The sequence below is a fragment of the Oryctolagus cuniculus genome, chromosome 12, assembly GCF_964237555.1.
Source record: "Oryctolagus cuniculus chromosome 12, mOryCun1.1, whole genome shotgun sequence".
NCBI lineage: Eukaryota > Metazoa > Chordata > Mammalia > Lagomorpha > Leporidae > Oryctolagus > Oryctolagus cuniculus.
In genome coordinates this window covers 68,061,831-68,080,262 of record NC_091443.1, presented here as the reverse complement: position 1 = coordinate 68,080,262, position 18,432 = coordinate 68,061,831, and the positions used below count along the sequence as shown (strand labels likewise).

Genomic DNA, 18,432 nt, shown 5'->3' with positions numbered 1-18,432 from the left:
TATTGAAAAAAATTATTTATTAGTGAGAGGAAGATATTTCATTTTGCTCTTTACACACCAAATGCCCGCAATGGCCCTGGAGGGAGCCCAGGCTGGGAGCTAGGAGCTCAATCCAGGTTTCCTATATGGACTGGAACCCGATCATCTGAGCCATTACCACTGCTTCCCAGGGTCTGCATTAGCAGGGAGCTGGAGCCAGGGCTCAATCAGGCACCGCAGTGTGGGACAGAGGTGTCCTAACTGGTGTCTTAACCGCGAGACCAGCACGTGTGCCTGCTTTTTCAGTCAGTGGCCCACCACCTTCTTTGCACACCACCAACACCTGGTTAGCATTTAAAAAGTACCGCTGTGCCTTGGGCCCCGCTCCAAGCCATCCTGAAGTCCCTGGTCCCTGGTGCAGTCCAAGCACCAAGAGGTCCTAACTTCCCCCCCCGGGGCGGAGAACCCTGCTCTAAGTGGGAGTAAGACGTGGAAGGCGAGGCCCCCTGCAGCCGAGATGCTCCCTGGATGGCCTGGGAGGCTGCTTGTGGGGCTGTAGCGCATGGGCGGGGCTGGCGCTTCCCCCCTCGCAGTCTCTCCCAGTGTCACCAGCGGCCACTGTCCTGTGGCCCGAGTTGCCACCCTCTCCATGCTGGGGAATTCCATGCACGGAGGCGCGAGTCCTCCAGAGCGGCAGCCGGCTTTCGGTGTGTGGGAGCCAAGAGCTGTGAGGACCATGGTGGGCGGCTTGTGGGCTACAGACCTGACATGGATGGAAGGGACTGGAAAGGCACCATCCATCCCTGCAGATCCCAGCAGCAGGCTTGATGGGGCGGGGGTAGCAGAGCAGGAGTGGGCTCCTGGCTTCACAGACTGCTGCCGCTGGACCCCAGACTCAGGGCGTGGTGTCTGTCCCCAGGGCCTGCAGGGGTGGCCTCAGCCGGCAGTGGCTGGGTTTCCCCTTCCCAGGCCCTGGCAGTGACTCAGGGACAAATATTGAAAGTAAATGGTGACCTCAGCCGTCTCCAGTGGGAAGCATGACTGTGCCCCAGACCTGCCTCAGACCCGCCCCAGGCCCTCCCTAAAGCCTGGAGAACCTGGGGCCCAGTGGGACAGGGGTTGGCAGCCTGGTGTATGTGTGGGGACACAGAACATTGACTCTCACTGACCAGATGGTGCCCAAGCCTCCTGCTGCACACAGGCGTGTTGTGTTGATATATAGTAGACTCTCATTTAAATATTTGTTGAATAAAAGAATACTTTAAAAATGTGCTTCTGTACATCAGAGATCCATCGTGGTATGATATTTTTGCAAAAGAATGTGTCTCTCCATTGAATCAGAAAACATTCGGGAGCATCCTCCATGTGCCCTGCACTGTGTCATCAGCAGCCTCCCTGTGCTGCCCTGGTGTCCCTCCTTGTTCCCGCTGTAAATGGAAGGAAGCTGCAGGAGGCACGATGCTGTTCTCCCTATCTGGGGTAGGATGAAGCTGTAGCGCACATCTGAGCCCCCAAGAAAAGAACCGGCGTGGCCAACCTCAGTGTTGGTCTCCCACAGTCGGACCGCTGGTGCCTTAGAACTAGAGAGGTGGGGAGTTTGGGCAGTGGCAGAGCTCTCAGACCCTGAAGCCCACGGCACGAACCCCAGCTCTGCTGACTGCAGGACTGTATGAGCTGGGCACAGCATCCACCCCCCAACATCTGAAAGGCTGCACCTGCCCCAAGAGCTATGCAGAGAATTCAATGAAATGATGCAGCCCTGTGTTACGTGCTGAGAAAGGTGCCTGGTGTGCATTTCTGCTTAGGAATCCATATTCTATATCAGAGTGCCTGGTTCAAGTCCCAGCTCTGCACATCCTGGGAGGCACCAGCTGATGGCTCAAGGACTTGAGTTTTTGGGGGACCCGGATGGAGTTCCGGGCTCCTGCCTGGCCCAGCCCTGACTGTTTACAAGCATTTGGGGAGTGAGCCAGTGGATGGGAGATCTCTGTCTGTCTCTGTCCCTGTCCCTCTTCCTTCCAAATAACAATGAGAATAAAATTTTTAAAAAGCAAGGTGCCTGGTGCCCAGTGAGCACCGACACACATCAGCTGGTCCAGTGATTTCCCCAAGGACCCAAAGTGCCAGGGGAAGCCCCCTGCTCCTGCGGCCTGGTCCTCGCCGCCTCCACTGGGCACACCCAGGAAGTTTTAGGGTGAGCATTCCTGTCAAGAGGAGAGAGAAGCTTTTGTTTTTTATGCAAAGCTTCTTCAACTGAAACTGAACTGACCTCACTCACCATGGGCGTCTGAGTTTGTTTTCGGCCAGGAAGGAGGCCATGAGCCAGCTCGTCAGGAACCGTGGGGACACACCCAGGTTGCCCAGTCCAGCAGAGGCATGGAGCCAGGCCCCTCCCAGGCCCCTTCCTCAGCCCAAACCTAACCCTTTAACTTCATTTTGAAAAAACCCTTGTACAATTCTTTTTGTCAGCCTGTCCTTTTGGGATACGAGGTTGTGTACGTGTGTGCATACACAGAGGTTCTTGTCTTCAGCTGGTAGCTATGTAGGTGAGAGTGCAGGCGAGATGCATTGGTCTGCAGGTGTGTGTGTGCACCCTTGGTTTCTAATCAGGGTGCTGAGAAACAAAGGTGGGCCGGGAGTCCCTGGGGGGAGAGAGCCAGGACTTTCAGGCAGGCTATGTCCCTGCTCCTGGGGGAACCTAATCTTGAACACATTAAGAGCTTTCTACTTTATAGTAATAACCAATTTTAAAACAACAGAGAAGGGAACAGTAATTGAGCTCAGGTTAGGTGCCTTTTTTTTTTTTTTTTTTTTTTTTTTTTTTTTTTTTGGACAGGCAGAGTAGACAGTGAGAGAGAGAGACAGAGAGAAAGGTCTTCCTTTGCCGTTGGTTCACCCTCCAATGGCCGCCACGGCCAGCGCACTGCGCTGATCCGAAGGCAGGAGCCAGGTGCTTCTCCTGGTCTCCCATGGGGTGCAGGGCCCAAGCACTTGGACCATCCTCCACTGCCCTCCCGGGCCACAGCAGAGAGCTGGCCTGGAAGAGGGGCAACCGGAACAGAATCCGGCGCCCCGACCGGGACTAGAACCCGCTGTGCCGGCACCACAAGGCGGAGGATTAGCCGAGTGAGCCGCGGCGCCGGCCTACTGTTATTACCTTCTGTACCCTTCACCGCTCACCCAAGCCGCACAGTTAACCTCATTGAACAGGCGAAGCCTAGTTGAAGAGGCTTCTCGGAAGCAACATGGTCAGAGCTGCCGTTTCGTTCTCTACCACGAAGTCTCGACCCGAATGCGCGGGAATTTCTCACGGAAATTGATCTCCAGTGTGTGCTGACATGGAATATGGCTTTAACTTTTCTATTTGGAACATTTACTTCATGTTTTATGTGTATATGAAAGAGGAATTAGAGATGTTTGCTTAGGGCTGGGGGCCATAAAGTTGAAAGGTCTCTGGGCTTTGGTTGAATTGCGAAACATAACGCCATCTTGACATGGAAGGGTGCCGCCTCATCTCGGGGCCCCCCACGCCTCTGCGGGGTCTCCTTCTTCCCTAACCAGGCCTCTTCAGACCTCCTCAGGGTCTGGATCCACATCTTTCTCTGCATCCATGCTACGAGATGATGTTCCCTTGGCCCAGTCTCCACTTCCCTGGAGAAGCCCTGGAGGGTGACCCCAACCACAGCCCCGCGCTCCCTGTGCTTTCTCCTGACTCTCCGTGCAGCCACCTGCATAGCTCACCTGGCTCGCAAAGCCTGACTTTTCTCCTTTCTCCGTCCCTACCCCGACACATACTTTTCCACTTGCATTCCTATCTTGGCACCACTGCCCACCAGATATACAGGTGATAAATCTGGGAGTCATTTTGGACATCCCTCAGCTATATCCACTAAGCTTTGAGATCTGCTGTTCTCAAATGCGGCCGTCTTTCATCTGTTCCCGCCACCATTGTTTGGATCATCATGGCCCTTGCCACCTGTCCCCGGGGCCACTGGAGTAATGGAGCTTCGTCCTCAAAGGCCCTATCATTGTGCACCCTTCATCTCCAGCTGCCATAGCCAACTTTGTACTCGGTAAACTTATAATATGCCAAAAGGATCAAGGAAAATGGAATTTAAAGATAAGTTTACAGGCAGGCATTTTGGCACAGCGATTCCAATGTTGTTGGGAGGGGCCAGTGTTGTGGTGCCGTGGGTTAAGCCACAGAGCCAGCATTCCATATCAGAGTGCCTGGTTCGAGTCCTGGCTGCTGTATTTCTGATCCAGCTTCCTGTTAATGTGCCTGGGAAAGCAGTGGAAGATGGCCCATGTAATTAACTAGGCCCCTGCTACCCACATGGGAAACCAGATGAAGTTCCAGGCTTTGGCCTGACCCAGTCCTGGCTGTTGAGGCCATCTGGGGAGTGAACAAGTGGACAGAAAATTCTCTTTGTCTCTCTGTGTGTGACACTCTTTGAAATGCAGAAATAAGAAAGAAGGAAGGAGGGAGGGAGGGAGGGAGGGAAGAAAGAAGGTGCTGTTGGGACACCCACATCCCAAATCCCGTACCAGAGGACCTGAGTGTGTTTGAGTACCAGCTCCGCTGATTCCAGCTTTCCTTCTGAGGAATCAGGTGTTGTCTCAAGTAGTTAGCTTTCTGCCATCCATGTGGGAGACCCAGATTGAATTTCAGGCTCCTGGCTTTAGCCTGGCCCAGCCCCAACTGTACTGGGTATTTGGGGAGTGAACTAGTAGATGGAAGTTCTCTGTGTCTGCCTTTCAAATAAAGATACTTAAAAAATGTTTTTTTTTTAAATTGGTTCAAGTACACTGAAAGCCATGCATAGTTCTTTCATATGTATTTCACAAACTTTTGCAGACCTCCCAGCCATGTCTCTTGATTGCCTGGCTTCTAATTCTTGTTTTTTCAAGAAATTAGTCTGGCTGGTTTACAGGATCCTTTGTGCCAAGTGCTCATCTCTCCCTTGCTTTATCGCCATGATATTGTTGATTTGCTCATGGGTGTGTCCCCCTTTCCTAGACTGCCAGAGAATGTAGCTTAGATATTTATATTACATGATAATTTATCTCAAACGTAAAAAGTCTTAAAGTCCACATGCAAGGGAAGGTTACCCAGATAATGTTCTCATTACCTATAGTGATCACAATTCTGTATGAGCTCCTTTGCAGTCATTTTCATGACCACATGTTTCTCAGGTATATCACAACCTAACAACCAGTTGCCACAAGTGAAACTTGAATTGGATTCTGGACTTAAATTGGTATGTATGATAGGTGAACTTATTGAATTCATGTTGATTTTATTAGAGCTGATAATGGCATTACAGTCTGCTAGAATCTGCTTTTCTTACATAGTGAGCAGCTGCTTAAGATTTTAGTGGAAAAGTGTCTTGATGTCTGTATACTTATTTTTTTTTTTACAGGCAGAGTGGACAGTGAGAGAGAGAGACAGACAGACAGAAAGAAAGGTCTTCCTTTACCGTTGGTTCACCCTCCAATGGCCGCTGCGGCCGGCGCACTGTGGCCGGTGCACCACGCTGGTCCGAAGCCAGGAGCCAGGTGCTTCCTCCTGGTCTCCTATGTAGGTGCAGGGGACCAAGCACTTGGGCCATCCTCCACTGCCTTCCCGCGCCACAGCAGAAAGCTGGCCTGGAAGAGGGGCAACCGGGACAGAATCAGGCACCCTGACCAGGACTAGAACCTGGAGGAGGGTTAGCCCATTGAGCCACAGCACCGGCCTGTATACTTATTTTCAAACTGTTCATTTTTATAAAGCAGACATGTACAGACAACTACAGCAGTTGTATCAAACTGCTAATAAAAAGCGTATTCTTTGTACTAATCTTTCAACTTCTCTGTATACTTGAAATTTTAAAAAATAAAAAAAATTGAGTAAAGTGGCTGAGAACACTATCTTAAAATACATACCTGTTAAGAAAATTTTCCAAAACTTAAGTAGCTGGGGCTCAGAAAATGACATCCCAAGGCGAAGCCCTCAGCAGCAGAGCCTTGAGCTCCTGCCCACCTCTTACCCCCAACCTCCCCAGAGACAAGCCACATTGATTGAAGTTCCCTCCACAGAGGCAGGGCACAGAAGCCAGAATCTCCCTAATGCTAGCCGCAAACCCTAAAAACACTGCTCTGGTTTCCACCGGCACCCTCCTCTTTGCTGTGCACGAGTTGGCCATGAGGAAACTCTCCAGCGGATCTTGTTTGCTTAGAGGTCATAAGATTCCCCGTTCCAGACAGGTCCTGCCCGACACGGAAGGCAGCAATGCAGCACAGAGACACCGGGAAGAATCTGGACAGACGGCCCTGGCCGGGTTTCCCCTCAGTCTATGTCACTATTAGATCATCTTCCCTCTGGCCAGTTACATTTCTCTAAGTCTGTTCAAGCTTCAGGCAACTTAAGCATAAAAATGGATACTTGCCCCTGGATCCTTGGGTCTTCAACCCGAAGTCTCCATGTTTCCTAAAACTATAATCATAGTTGCTATGCTTTGCTCGTGCTAACTGCTCTTTTGTTACAGGAGTGTCAACTGCGCCCTTTCATGACGGGCAGGAAAAGGATCGCCTCGTTTCCCAGCCCTACAGTGTCAACACTGCCCTCCCCAGCACACTAAAAAGTCCCTTCTATTGCCGTGTTCACACCCGAAAGCCTCTGCTTGTCAATCAGGTTTGTTTTTAAACGTTGGAAGGCACAGCTATCCTTCAAAAAGCATTTTACAGTTCGCTCTCTTAGTTGGCCAACCATCACTAGGCTGTTCATTTTTATTTTCCTTAATGAGGACATACCCTACTGCAGAAGTTTAAGCAGGTAAAAATGTGTTCCCAATGCTACATGTAATTGCTTGAGATTAGACACTGGAGATTTTCATCTGCGAAAACTGGCGGTCATGAGGAAACAGCAAAGGTTGAGGAAGCAGTCCAGATGTAATCCTTTTGGAACCGCCTAATCTCTAGCAGCAGCTCATTACATTTTATTGCTATAAAGCTGACAAGGACTTAGCATTTATATTTCCATTATATTCAGATGATATTTAAGGAAAAAAAGCTTATCATTTTTATCTAAAAGAGCTAATGAACCTAAAAGCATGACCAAGAGAACTGAAAATACATGGCCACACAAACACTAGTACCTGACTGTCCATATTGGCATTCTTCTTTTTCTTTTCTTTTTTTATTTATTTTTTTGACAGGCAGATAGCCAAAAAGTACAAACCCCCTGAACGCCCATCAGCTGAGGCATGGAGAGACAGCATGTGGTATATCCACACAATGGAATAGGATCTGGTCAGAAAAAGGAACAAAACGCTGACGTGGGGCAGCATGAATGGCTCTTGAAAACAGGATGCAGTGCGAAAGGAGTCAGACACAGAAACCACATTGTATGCTTCCATTGCTAGAAAATATCCAGAACAGGCAAATCCAGAGACTTGAGCTCATTATGTTTGTGTTGAGCTGGGGGCAGAGGGGTCAGGAACGGGGAGTGACTGCTAACGGGCACAGTGTCCTTTCAGGAGAGATGACAGTGTCCTGAAATTAGATGGAAATTCTTGCACAACTTTGCGCATATATGAAAACTGCTGAATTGTGCGATTTAAATGAGTGACTACTATAGCATATGGATTAGATCTCAATTTTTCTTTTTTTTTAAATTTATTTAATGAGCATAAATTTCCAAAGTACAGCTTATGGACCACAATAGCCTCCCCCCCCCCCCCGTGTCTTCCCTCCCATCCACAACGCTCCCCTCTCCCACTCCCTCTCCCCTTCCCCTTCACATCACGATTAATTTTCAATTATCTTTATATACAGAAGATCAATTTAGCATATGTTAAGTAAAGATTACCACATTTTGCTCCCACACAGAAACATAAAGTGTAAAATACTATTTGAGTACTAGTTATAGCATTGATTAAACACCTAAGAGTAATTGTGTATTAATTACAGAGCTCAACCAATAGTTTTAAGTAGAATATAAAATGCATCTTTTGTATTGTTGTGGCTTCCCCCCGACCTCCCTCCCTCCCGTGGCCCTCCCCTCACCCACTTCCTCTCCCATCCCGCCCTTCATCACGTTTCATTTTCGGTTACCTTCATATACCAAAGATCAATTTAGTATATACTAAGCAGGGATTTCAACAGGTTGCACTCACACAACCGAACCAGGTATAGGGTATTGTTCGACTAGTAGTGTTGTTTTTGAGTTTCATAGATAAACATATTAAGGACAGAGATCCTGCGTGGGGAGCATGAACCCAGTGACTCCCGTTGTTGATTTAACAATTGGCACTCTTATTTATGACGTCAGCAATCACCCGAGACTCTTGCTATGAGCTGTCTAGGCTATGGAAGCCCCTTGAGTTCACCAACTCTGAATTTGTTTAGTCAAGGCCATATCACAGTGGAGGTTCCTTCCTCCCTTCAGAGTAGATCTCAATTTTTCAAAGAAGCAAAAAGCAACTTTCGACTTGATCTCATTTTTTTTATTTTTACAGGCAGAGTGGACAGTGAGAGAGAGAGACAGAGAGAAAGGTCTTCCGTTGCCGTTGGTTCACCCTCCAATGGCCGCCGCGCTGCGGCCGGTGCACTGTGCTGATCTGAAAGCAGGAGCCAGGTGCTTCTCCTGGTCTCCCATGGGGTGCAGGGCCCAAGCACTTGGGCCATCCTCCACTGCACTCCCTGGCCACAGCAGAGAGCTGGACTGGAAGGGGGGCAACAGGGACAGAATCCAGCGCCCCGACCAGGACTAGAACCTGGTGTGCCGGCGCCGCTAGTTGGAGGATTAGCCTATTGAGCTGCGGCGCCGGCTGATCTCATTTTTTAACAGCACTCAAGGGTACCCAGGGGAGTGCTGGGTATGACTGTACCTTCAGTCTCCAGGTTACCATAGGCCAGAGTGAAGAGGAACCACAGACTCTGTGGGTGCTGTCCCTGCTTCCCATCGTCCCCTCCACCACCCTCGCAGGTGCAACCCGGCCAGCACTGGCTTCCTGGGGGCTGCTCTCAGCAGACCCTGCATTTCCCCTTACCTGGGAGTCCCAGCGCCGCCTGCACGGCCAATCCCCATGCCAAGCTCACACCTCATCCTCATCCTGTTTCAGCTTCCTCACTGCACTTACCAGCTCTTATGCATCCATTTCTGATGAACTTGGAGGAAAAGCTTAGACACAAATTTGCACTGTATATTATTTAGAAGATGATGTTTTGTGTTTCCAAATGTGTTTTTTCTCTCATAAAAAGATTTCCTCTGCCATTTAAATATATACCTAATCATTGAGAAATCTTTGCACAAATGGTATTTTATTAAAGGCATCTCTTTACAAATTTTGTACATTTCAGGAAAAACATTCTGGCATCATAAACATACACATTTCAATATGCAAAATTCAAAAGTACAATAATAAACACAGAAACTTATTTTTGTACTAGTTGGTTATTACTGCACTACCTTGAATGCTTTATCCAGAGTCCAGAAAATGCAGATAAACCCTAAAAATGTAGCAGAAGCATTTCCGCACACTGCCATCCATAATCTAGTCTGTGCAGAAATGTTTCCACCAGATTCATAGAGTAATCTTGGGAAGAAAGAGGCGAAGAGTGGTCATTTGGTCGCCTTTCGGACCTTCTGCAACTCTTCAATGGGTTTCCATTGTTGGTTGATTGTCACAAGCTTTAAGAAAATGGAAATAAAAATAGTAAGGATGTGCCCTTCTTCCTCACACCCCCTTTGGGATTTGTCCATGTTCCATTTAGGAAAAAAAAATCACTGTAGTGTTCATAGTAAAACAAAACAAAACAAAAAAATCCAACAGAAAACCCACCTTCCTATCTCTCAAACACAAAACAATGGAAACAGGGACTGGTTTCTATTCTCCAACCCTCTGAAAAGCCTCTGGTTTCCAAAGCGTTAAGGGATCAGACAAAGGTCATACATGGATTCACTGAAAGAGCAGACACTCTACCAAGCCACTGAGGCATGGTTCAAAGATAAAAGCCATCACAGGGGGAAAAAAAAAAGTATCCCCAGAAATGCCTAATAATAAATGCAGCAATTCAAGAAACAAGAATAAGGAAACCAATGAAACATCCCCCAAAGAACACACTTCAGTACTAGAATGTGAAGATGAAGAGACTGACGAAATGCCAGAAACAGAATTCAAAAAATTGATCATAGGATTACTTAGAATAATCAGAAGCAAATTCATGAACTAAAGAAATCTGTACATCACATGAATGAAATTTTTCCCATGAAATTGAAATTTTAAAGAGAAATCAAATGAGGCCGGCGCCGCGGCTCACTAGGCTAATCCTCTGCCTAGCGGCGCCGGCACACCGGGTTCTAGTCCCGGTCGGGGCGCCGGATTCTGTCCCGGTTGCCCCTCTTCCAGGCCAGCCCTCTGCTGTGGCCAGGGAGTGCAGTGGAGGATGGCCCAGGTGCTTGGGCCCTGCACCCCATGGGAGACCAGAAAAAGCACCTGGCTCCTGGCTCCTGCCATCGGATCAGCGCGGTGCGCCGGCCGCAGCGCGCCGACCGCGGCGGCCATTGGAGGGTGAACCAACGGCAAAGGAAGACCTTTCTCTCTGTCTCTCTCTCTCACTGTCCACTCTGCCTGTCAAAAAAAAAAAAAAAAAAAAAAGAGAAATCAAATGAAATATTAGAAATGAAGAATTCAATAGAACTAAGAAAAAAGATGGTGGAAAGCCTTAAGAACAGACATGGTGAGGCAGAAGAGAGAATATCTGAGTTAGAGGACAAATCTGGAAATTTTATAGCCAGACCAAAAAAAGAAGAAATTAGAAAACTAAAAAACAGTATTGGAGATTTATGGGATACTATCAAATGACCCAACGTACAGGTCTTAGGAGTTCCTGAAGGTGTGGAAAGAAAGAATGGATTAGAAGGCCTTTTTAGTGAAATAATTACAGAAAACTTCTCCAATTTGGAGAAAGTGGCATCCAAGTATAGGAAGCACATAGAACTCCTAATAGACATGACCAGAAAAGATCTTCACCACAACACATTGCAGCCAAACTCTCCACAGTAAAACATAAAGAAAAAAATCTAAAATGTGCATAAGAGAAATTCCAGATTATTTTCAGAGGATCTCCAGTTAGCCTCACAACTAACTTCTCATCAGAAACTCTACAGGCTAGGAGAGAATAGTGAGAAATATTCCAAGTCTTAAGAGAAAAAACTGTCAACCCAGAATACTGTACTCTGCAAAGCTCTCATTTATGAATGAAGGTGAAATAAAAACCTTCCATAACAAACAAATTCAAAGAATTTGTCAGCACCTGTCCAGCCTTACAAAAAATGCTCTACACACAGAAACATGGTCATTACTATGAAGGAAGGTGAAGGCAGAAAATCTCCCAAGAAAAGTACAAAGGAAATCCAAAGTAAACAATAGGAGTATTTATGGAAAAAAGGCAGGGCCAATTCATTACTTATCAATAATCACCTTGAATGTAAATGGCTTCAGCTGCAGTTATAGGATACAGACTGGCTGAATGGATTAAAAAACAAACCCCATCTATTTGTTGCCTACAAGATATTACCAACAAAGATATACACAGAATTAAAGTGAAAGGATGGAAAAAGAGATTCCATGCCAACAGAAACCAAAAAAGAGCTGGTGTAGCCATCCAAATATCAGGCAAAATGGACTTTAACACAAAAACTGTTAAGAGACAAAGAGGGGCACTATGTAATGATTAAGGGATCAATTCAACAGGAAGATATGACTATTGTAAACGTATATACACCTAATAACAGGGCACCTGGCTATTTCAAAGAAATGTTAATGGATCTAAAGGGAGATAAAGACTCTGATACAACAGTCATAGGGGACTTCAATACTCTACTTTCAGCAGAGGACAGATCAACCAGATAGAAAACAGGCAGGGAAACAACAGAGTTAATCAACACTATAGACCAAATGGATATCTACAGAACTTTTCATACATTCTTCAAGCAGTGCACAGAACTTTCTCCAGGATAGACCACAGGCTAGGCCATAAAGCAAGTCTTAGCAAAAAAAAAAAAAAAAATCTAAATCATATCTGATTGCAATGAATGAAGCTGGAAATCAACAACTCAAGAATCTCTATAATGTATATAAACACATGGAGACTGAACAACATGTTCCTGAATGAGCAGTGGATCATGAAGAAATCAAAAGAGAAATAAAAAAACTTCTGGAAATGAACAAAAACAATACAACATTTCAAAACTTATAGGATATAGCAAAAGCAGTGTTAAGAGGGAAGTTAATAGCAAGTGGTACATAATCAAGAAATTAGAAAGGCACTAAATAAATGAGCTATCAATGCATCTCCAGGACCTAGAAAAATAACAGCAAACTAAACCCGAAACTAGTAGGAGAAAAGAAATAGAGAATAAACAAAATTGAAACAAAAAACAATATAAAAGATCAGCAAAATGAAGAGCTGTTTTTTTGAAAAAATAAACAAAATTGAAAAAAAAAAAAAAAAAAAGGTCATACACATTTGCCTGGCTCTCACTCAGCAGTAACCTGGGCTTTATATTTTGCCAAGCTATTATGTGAGCCCTACATCCAAAAAGAGTGTCTACCCCTTGGGAGTGGATGGACACAGGCTCCTGGCACAGAGGAGACTCAGTAAGAGTTCCTCATTGCAAGTGCTCAGTGAAGTCACAAGTGGTCTAAGTTACGTGGTAAAGGAAAAGCAGAGAGCTGTGGCCAGTTCTGGATTCCCAAAGAACTCATATTCAGAGATGCCCTTTTATCCACACAAGTTTTCTACCGCCCCAGGACCTGGGAGCTGGGGGTAGTGTTCAGGATCCTAAGGACCTTCCAGTGGTGAGAGGCTTCTCTGTGAGTTTGTGTTAACAGAAACACAAGACTTTCCCGACAGATCTAAAGAAGTTCAGTGTTTCTAACTTGCCAAACATGTCCAACGCAAACAACTAACCTCTGCAGGAGTCTCACAAGAATGAGTGCATTAGGAGTTCATCTCCCTTCAAGAGCATGCCACTCCTGTGTTCAGGAGCTCCTGCTGTGTACCACCTTAACTTCAGCTAAGCAAGGGATAACGAGATACCAAATTCTGGCAATGACCAGCAGGTGTGCTTGAGTGTTTGCTGAGGGCCAGGCACTGTGCTAAGGGCTCTGTGTACTTTCTTTTCCTTTTAACTCAAAGGTCGAGCTCTACTCTGGTGCCCATTATCGATTCTCAAAGCCTCAGAGAGGCCAGACTGTCTAAAATCACCCGTGAATAACAGAGCAAGGACTGCCAACTAAACTTCCGAAGCTCTAACACCACACCAGCTGGGACTCTCTCCAAGTGTAAGGTGCTGAGCTTTGGGCTAAATGCTAACTGCGTGTTTTAAATTTAGCAATACCTTCTGAGGTACATTTGGATCCACAGTCTCCCAGGGTTCCGGATTTCTTTTTCGATCAACACTACAATGAAAAGAAAGTGAACTGAGCATTGGTGAACTTGAACCAACACTGGCACTGGGTCTTTAACTCCTGGAGAAACAGACCAGTCTTAACACTGAGGCATTCATCCCTAAGTTACCTATCCAGACGCATCAGCAGATGCTGAAATTGACAGAGGAGTCTCAGACGGAGTTTCACAGTCTGCCGCAAACATTAAAAATGAATTCCTCTGCCGAATAAGCGGTCTGTAGTCTTCTACGCAAGCAGAGTGGAGAACTCTCCCACAAACTAAGTGACATTGGGGTGGACCTGCCAGGCTCAGGACAGCCAGCGACGCTCTTTCCCCCGGGGGTCTGGAGGAGCAGGGGCCTGGGCTTGAGTCAGCACAGCTAATTCCGCTCCAGGGCGGGGCACTCTGCCCCTTACAGCCTGCTCCAGCTGCACTGACCTGGGTCAGTTTTAAGTTTCTCTCTTCCTCATATTCAGGGCATGTGATTCTTCACCTTCCTGTATCCAAAGTATATTCTATATTGTACATTTGACCTTCCCAGATCCAAAGCATAGTACATATTTAGATTCTATCTTCTCATGTCTAAAGTTCAAGAGTAGGTTCCTTGTAGATGACTGAATCTACTGATTTGACCACACTGGGACAGACCTAATAAGTTAAAATGTTAAAGCTTAATTAAAATTATGAGTTGTTTTATATGTGTATCTATATCTATATCTATATCTATCCCCAAAACATATTTCAAAACTTCAAAAGAAATCAAGCTGTATTTTATGGCAGGAGAGGGGAGCAGGGCCCACGGATGAAAAAAGGAACAAACTAATCTCAATAGTCTCTGCAATTTCTTCTGATGCCAGGGTGCTTTTGAGTGCTGACTCCAAGTTCACAGTCTGAATTCTTAGTCGTGGGGGGCGAAAAACCAAGGAAACTGGTGCCATTTCAGAAACTAAAGAGCACCCGAACACCACCACCGTGTATCCAGGAGGCCTACTCACATCACGTCGGTTTTCTTGAAGGAATACAGGGCGAACGCTGAGGCTCCACTCGCCGCAAAGGTCATGATGGCCACTAAAGGAATAAGCTGACGGACAACAGGGGGGAGGAAAACGTTCAGATGCCTTGTGGGAAACTTCTGGAACATTACAGAAGAGCTATATCTACAATCTCACATTCTCTTCAAAATGGGCACCATCTTCTCCTCTTTTAAAATTAACACTTTCAGGCAAGATTTTTGATTGCTTCTAAAACTTACTTCCTTCTTTTTCATCAGGAGTTGGAAAAAGCCCATGATGACTTCCGTGTAGGATGCAGAATCTAGAATTTAAAAAAGAAAAAAAAAAATCCAAGCTATTGATCAACACTTCGGCCTCCAGGACCCACCCTGGCGGGCACCCACCCACCCACATGCTCCAAAGCCAACGCGACTCACCTGGCGGGAGGGCGGGGCGGGGCGGCGCGCGCAGGAGCCCAACGCCAAAACCCAGTCTGCCCTCGGCCGCCTCATCTTATATACGGACCTCAACCGCCGCGGAAGGGCCGGGCCGCGGCGTTCTGGTCACGCGGAGCGGGAAGCACCGCGTGCGGCACCTCGACTCGCCTTCGCCGCTCCGCGCGGGCGCTCCCTGCAGGACACCGGGCGGGCAGACGTGGCGCGGCGGATCGCGGGCGCCCCCTGCCGCTCGCCGTGTTCTTAACCTGTCGCCGTGGGTCGCTCTGGCGCCTGCCCGGAGTCCTAGCGAGGTTCGGGTGTGGGAGGTGGAGACTAAAATCTAGGGGCGTGCTGAAGGCCAAGTCTAGAGAAGATCAGCCCTTTATAAAGGGGTCCTGGGAAAAAGATGCAGAAACAGGGGGTCCCGGGGGTCCTAGTGTTGACTCTCCACCCTGGGTGGAGCCGAGGGAAGCTCCCAGGTGCACTCGGGCAAATCGGGATTAATCTAATCACAGGTGGTGCAACTGAATTGTAGTTTCTTTCGGAATAACTCCCAGGGTTCCTGATTTTTTTCCCTTTAAAACAACAGCAAAACGAGGGTTGAAGGAAAAGGAAGAGCTGGAAAGCTTTCCAAGAGAGGATCTGTTTCTGCAAAGGACCGCGTCTGCTGGCTTCGTCTTTGGGGCCTCTCCTAACGCTCCCCTAAGCCAGCAGCCTTTCCTCACGGAGTCCGCCTCGGAATAATGACTCAAATTCCACTAAGCTGGGGGCTGGGAGCCACGCACCGAGCCGGATTCTTCTCAACATTCCTGCACGCTGGGCGCGTTTGCAGACCTGGGGATGCTGGGGTCTAGCAGCGGCTAAGAGGCGAGGTGCAACCGACACCACCGCTCTTCCGCACCCCGCTCTTAGCGCCTGTGACTAAGTCCGGAGCAGAAGCCCGGGGCCTGAAAAGCACTTTGCAGGTAACGTCCCTTAACGATCTCCGGGAATGGCCAGACTGGGATCTGTCTCCACCCCGCTGTAGCTGCAGCGCTGAGCTTTGCAAGGCAAGTGGATCCCAGTCCAAAGTCGTCCACCGCCACCCTCAGTGGCTGACGTTAGGAAAACCCCCTTAACCTTTATGAGTCTCAGTTTGTTATGTCTGAAAAATGGGGATAAACCTAACTCGAGAAAGAATTGGAAAAAGAAGTTAGAGTGTTTTTAAGAATATGGCGTTCTGCCCAGCCTGGAGTGGGCATTCAATGCAGATTTGTTTTGTGTGAGGCAGATCATAAATGTAGTTTCTCACCATCTTCTTGTGCTTGGGGGGGGGGGGTTCATACTGGGTAAGCGCATAGCTGTAAGTGGTGACAAGGGCTGGTTGGCTAGATCCACATCAGCTGCTTAGAAGAAAATCCAACATGAAATCTTCCTGTGTTGTGTAACAGAGAATCAGAGGAGCCTTATAATGCACTTTCTGCAAGATTTTTTTTTTTTTAAGATTTATTTATTTATTTGAAAGACAGAGTTAGAGAGAGGAGAGGCAGAGAGAGAGAGAGGTCTTCCATCCGATGGTTCACTCTCCAGATGGCCTCAATGGCCGGAGCTGCGCCAATCCAAAGCCAGGAGCCGGGAGCCTCTTCTGGGTCTCCCAAGCGGGTGCAGGGGCCCAAGGACTTGGGTCATCCTCCACTGCCTTCCCATAGCAGAGAGCTGGATGGGAAGAGGAGCAGCCAGGACTAGAACTGGCGCCTATATGGGACAGGCCAGGGTGTTAACCCACTGAGCCACAGCGCTGGCCCCATCTGCAAGATTCTTTTAAGGCTGTTTTCATCAGGTGATTAATAAGTCTCATTTGGTTAACAATGTTAAGTTTTTTCTGGGAAGGAAGGAAGAGTGGGAAAAGAAAGGGGAGAGGAAGAAAGAAAAGGAGGAAGTGAGGGAGTAAGAAATCCTGCAGAAATGCATCCTGCCTCCCAGACTGACATGAGTAGCCCTGCCTAGCAGCGACCCGGGAGCCCTATTTTGCCAAATCACTTCTTTCCACTATGTGGTATTCTGTAGTAGCACAGATGTTGTTGCGGTGGTAGAATTAAATACATGAGTTCCTCATTTCACAGAGCTTACTATTCAGCACTCACAAATAACCCAGGGCATGAACTGGTGTCAGTCAGGTGATGGCTTCTGACTCACAGAAAGCTTAATAAACGTAGGGGCACTTATTTGGCCTTGCAAACAGACCAATCAAAGACACGTTGGGAAAACTGGGGAAACTTGAAAAGAGCCCAGGCATATGGTAACAGTAAAAGGAAACCTGGGGCCAGTGCTGCAGTGCAGCAGGTAAAGCTGCTGCCTACAAGGCCAGCATCCCATACAGACACCAGTTCAAGTCCCTGCTGCTCCATTTCTGATCCAGCTCCCTGATAATGTGCCTGGGAAAGCAGTGGAAGATGGTCCAGGTGTTTGGCCCCTGCCACCCATGTGGGAGACTTGGAAGAAGCCCATGGTTTTGGCCTGGCCTCGAGAATGAACCAGCGGATGGAAGGCCTCTCCCTCTCTCAGTATCTCTGACTTTTAAATGAATAAATAAGTCTTTACAGAGAGAGAGAGAGAAAGTGAGAGACTCTGCTACACATTGCTAGCCCGGAAAAAGCAACAAACTCCAAATTACAAATTCAAAGTAGGTGTCCATTGAATGCAAGCCAAACTGTGTTAAATCAGGCACCATCTGTGTGGCTTATTTTGTTAGGTATGATATGGCATTATGGTTCTATAAAAATTGTCGGCCCTTTTGAAGTGATTTATATATGAAAATACATAAGTGTATAAATATCATGATGTCCAAGATTCACTTTAAAATATTTTAAGTAAAAGATAAATTAGCAGCTCATGTCAATAGCCTCAGGTGGTCACTGATGTCATACATGGGAGTGTTAATTGTTAAATTTATAACAGGAGTCACTGTGCTCTAACTTCCATGCAGGACCTTTGTCCTCCAAGAGTTGTATTATAATTATGTCTAAGTGCTTACAAAAGATGTATCATTTTGGGTGCTTCTTTAAAGTTAATTTTCTAAAAAAAATTGAAATTAACTTCAAGATGCAATGACTTTGAACAGTCCTTGTCTCAACTGTTGAGGTAGTTTTTTTGTGTGTGTGCAAATTATTGAATTGTTTACTTAGTATAGAGTTGGTCTTCTTTGCATAAATTTAATCAAAATGAATCTTAGTGGAGAATGGGACTGGGAATGGGAGAGGGAGGAGGGGGAGGGGTGGGAGTAGGAGTAGGAGGGCAGGTATGGTGGGAAGAATCACTATATTCCTAAAGTTATACTTATGAAATGCATGAATTTGTATTCCTTAAGTAAAAGGTTTCTTTGGGGGAAAAATAAAGACAAATTAAGCAAAGTTACCAAATTAATTGTAGATGATAGACATGTGGGGGGGTGTTACTCTATTTTTATGTATGGTTGGAAATGTTCAGTTTCATTTTTAAAATGTACAAGAGTAAGTGGTTACAGTTTCCCCATATAACCTTCAAATCTGCTTGTTTTTATTTGCAGCGGTGAGAATAAAATCCAAAAAGCCACATTTTCACCCCTT

The 18,432-nt window shown here is 46.8% G+C and overlaps 1 protein-coding gene and 1 non-coding gene across 2 annotated transcripts; both read right to left on the bottom strand.

Moving 5' to 3' along the window:
* Positions 1 to 9,266: 9,266 nt before the first annotated feature.
* C12H15orf48 (chromosome 12 C15orf48 homolog) lies at positions 9,267 to 15,041 on the bottom strand. Its single transcript, XM_008269065.4, has 5 exons — positions 14,849 to 15,041; positions 14,672 to 14,733; positions 14,415 to 14,500; positions 13,370 to 13,430; positions 9,267 to 9,655 (listed from the first exon to the last, which is right to left on the bottom strand). The coding sequence occupies exons 2-5, from the start codon at positions 14,705 to 14,707 to the stop codon at positions 9,587 to 9,589; spliced, it is 252 nt and encodes an 83-aa protein (XP_008267287.1). The 5' UTR covers positions 14,708 to 14,733; positions 14,849 to 15,041; the 3' UTR covers positions 9,267 to 9,586.
* Positions 9,485 to 9,542, bottom strand: MIR147 (microRNA mir-147). Its single transcript, NR_162542.1, has one exon. It is a non-coding gene; the product is annotated as a microRNA mir-147 (primary transcript).
* Positions 15,042 to 18,432: the final 3,391 nt, after the last annotated feature.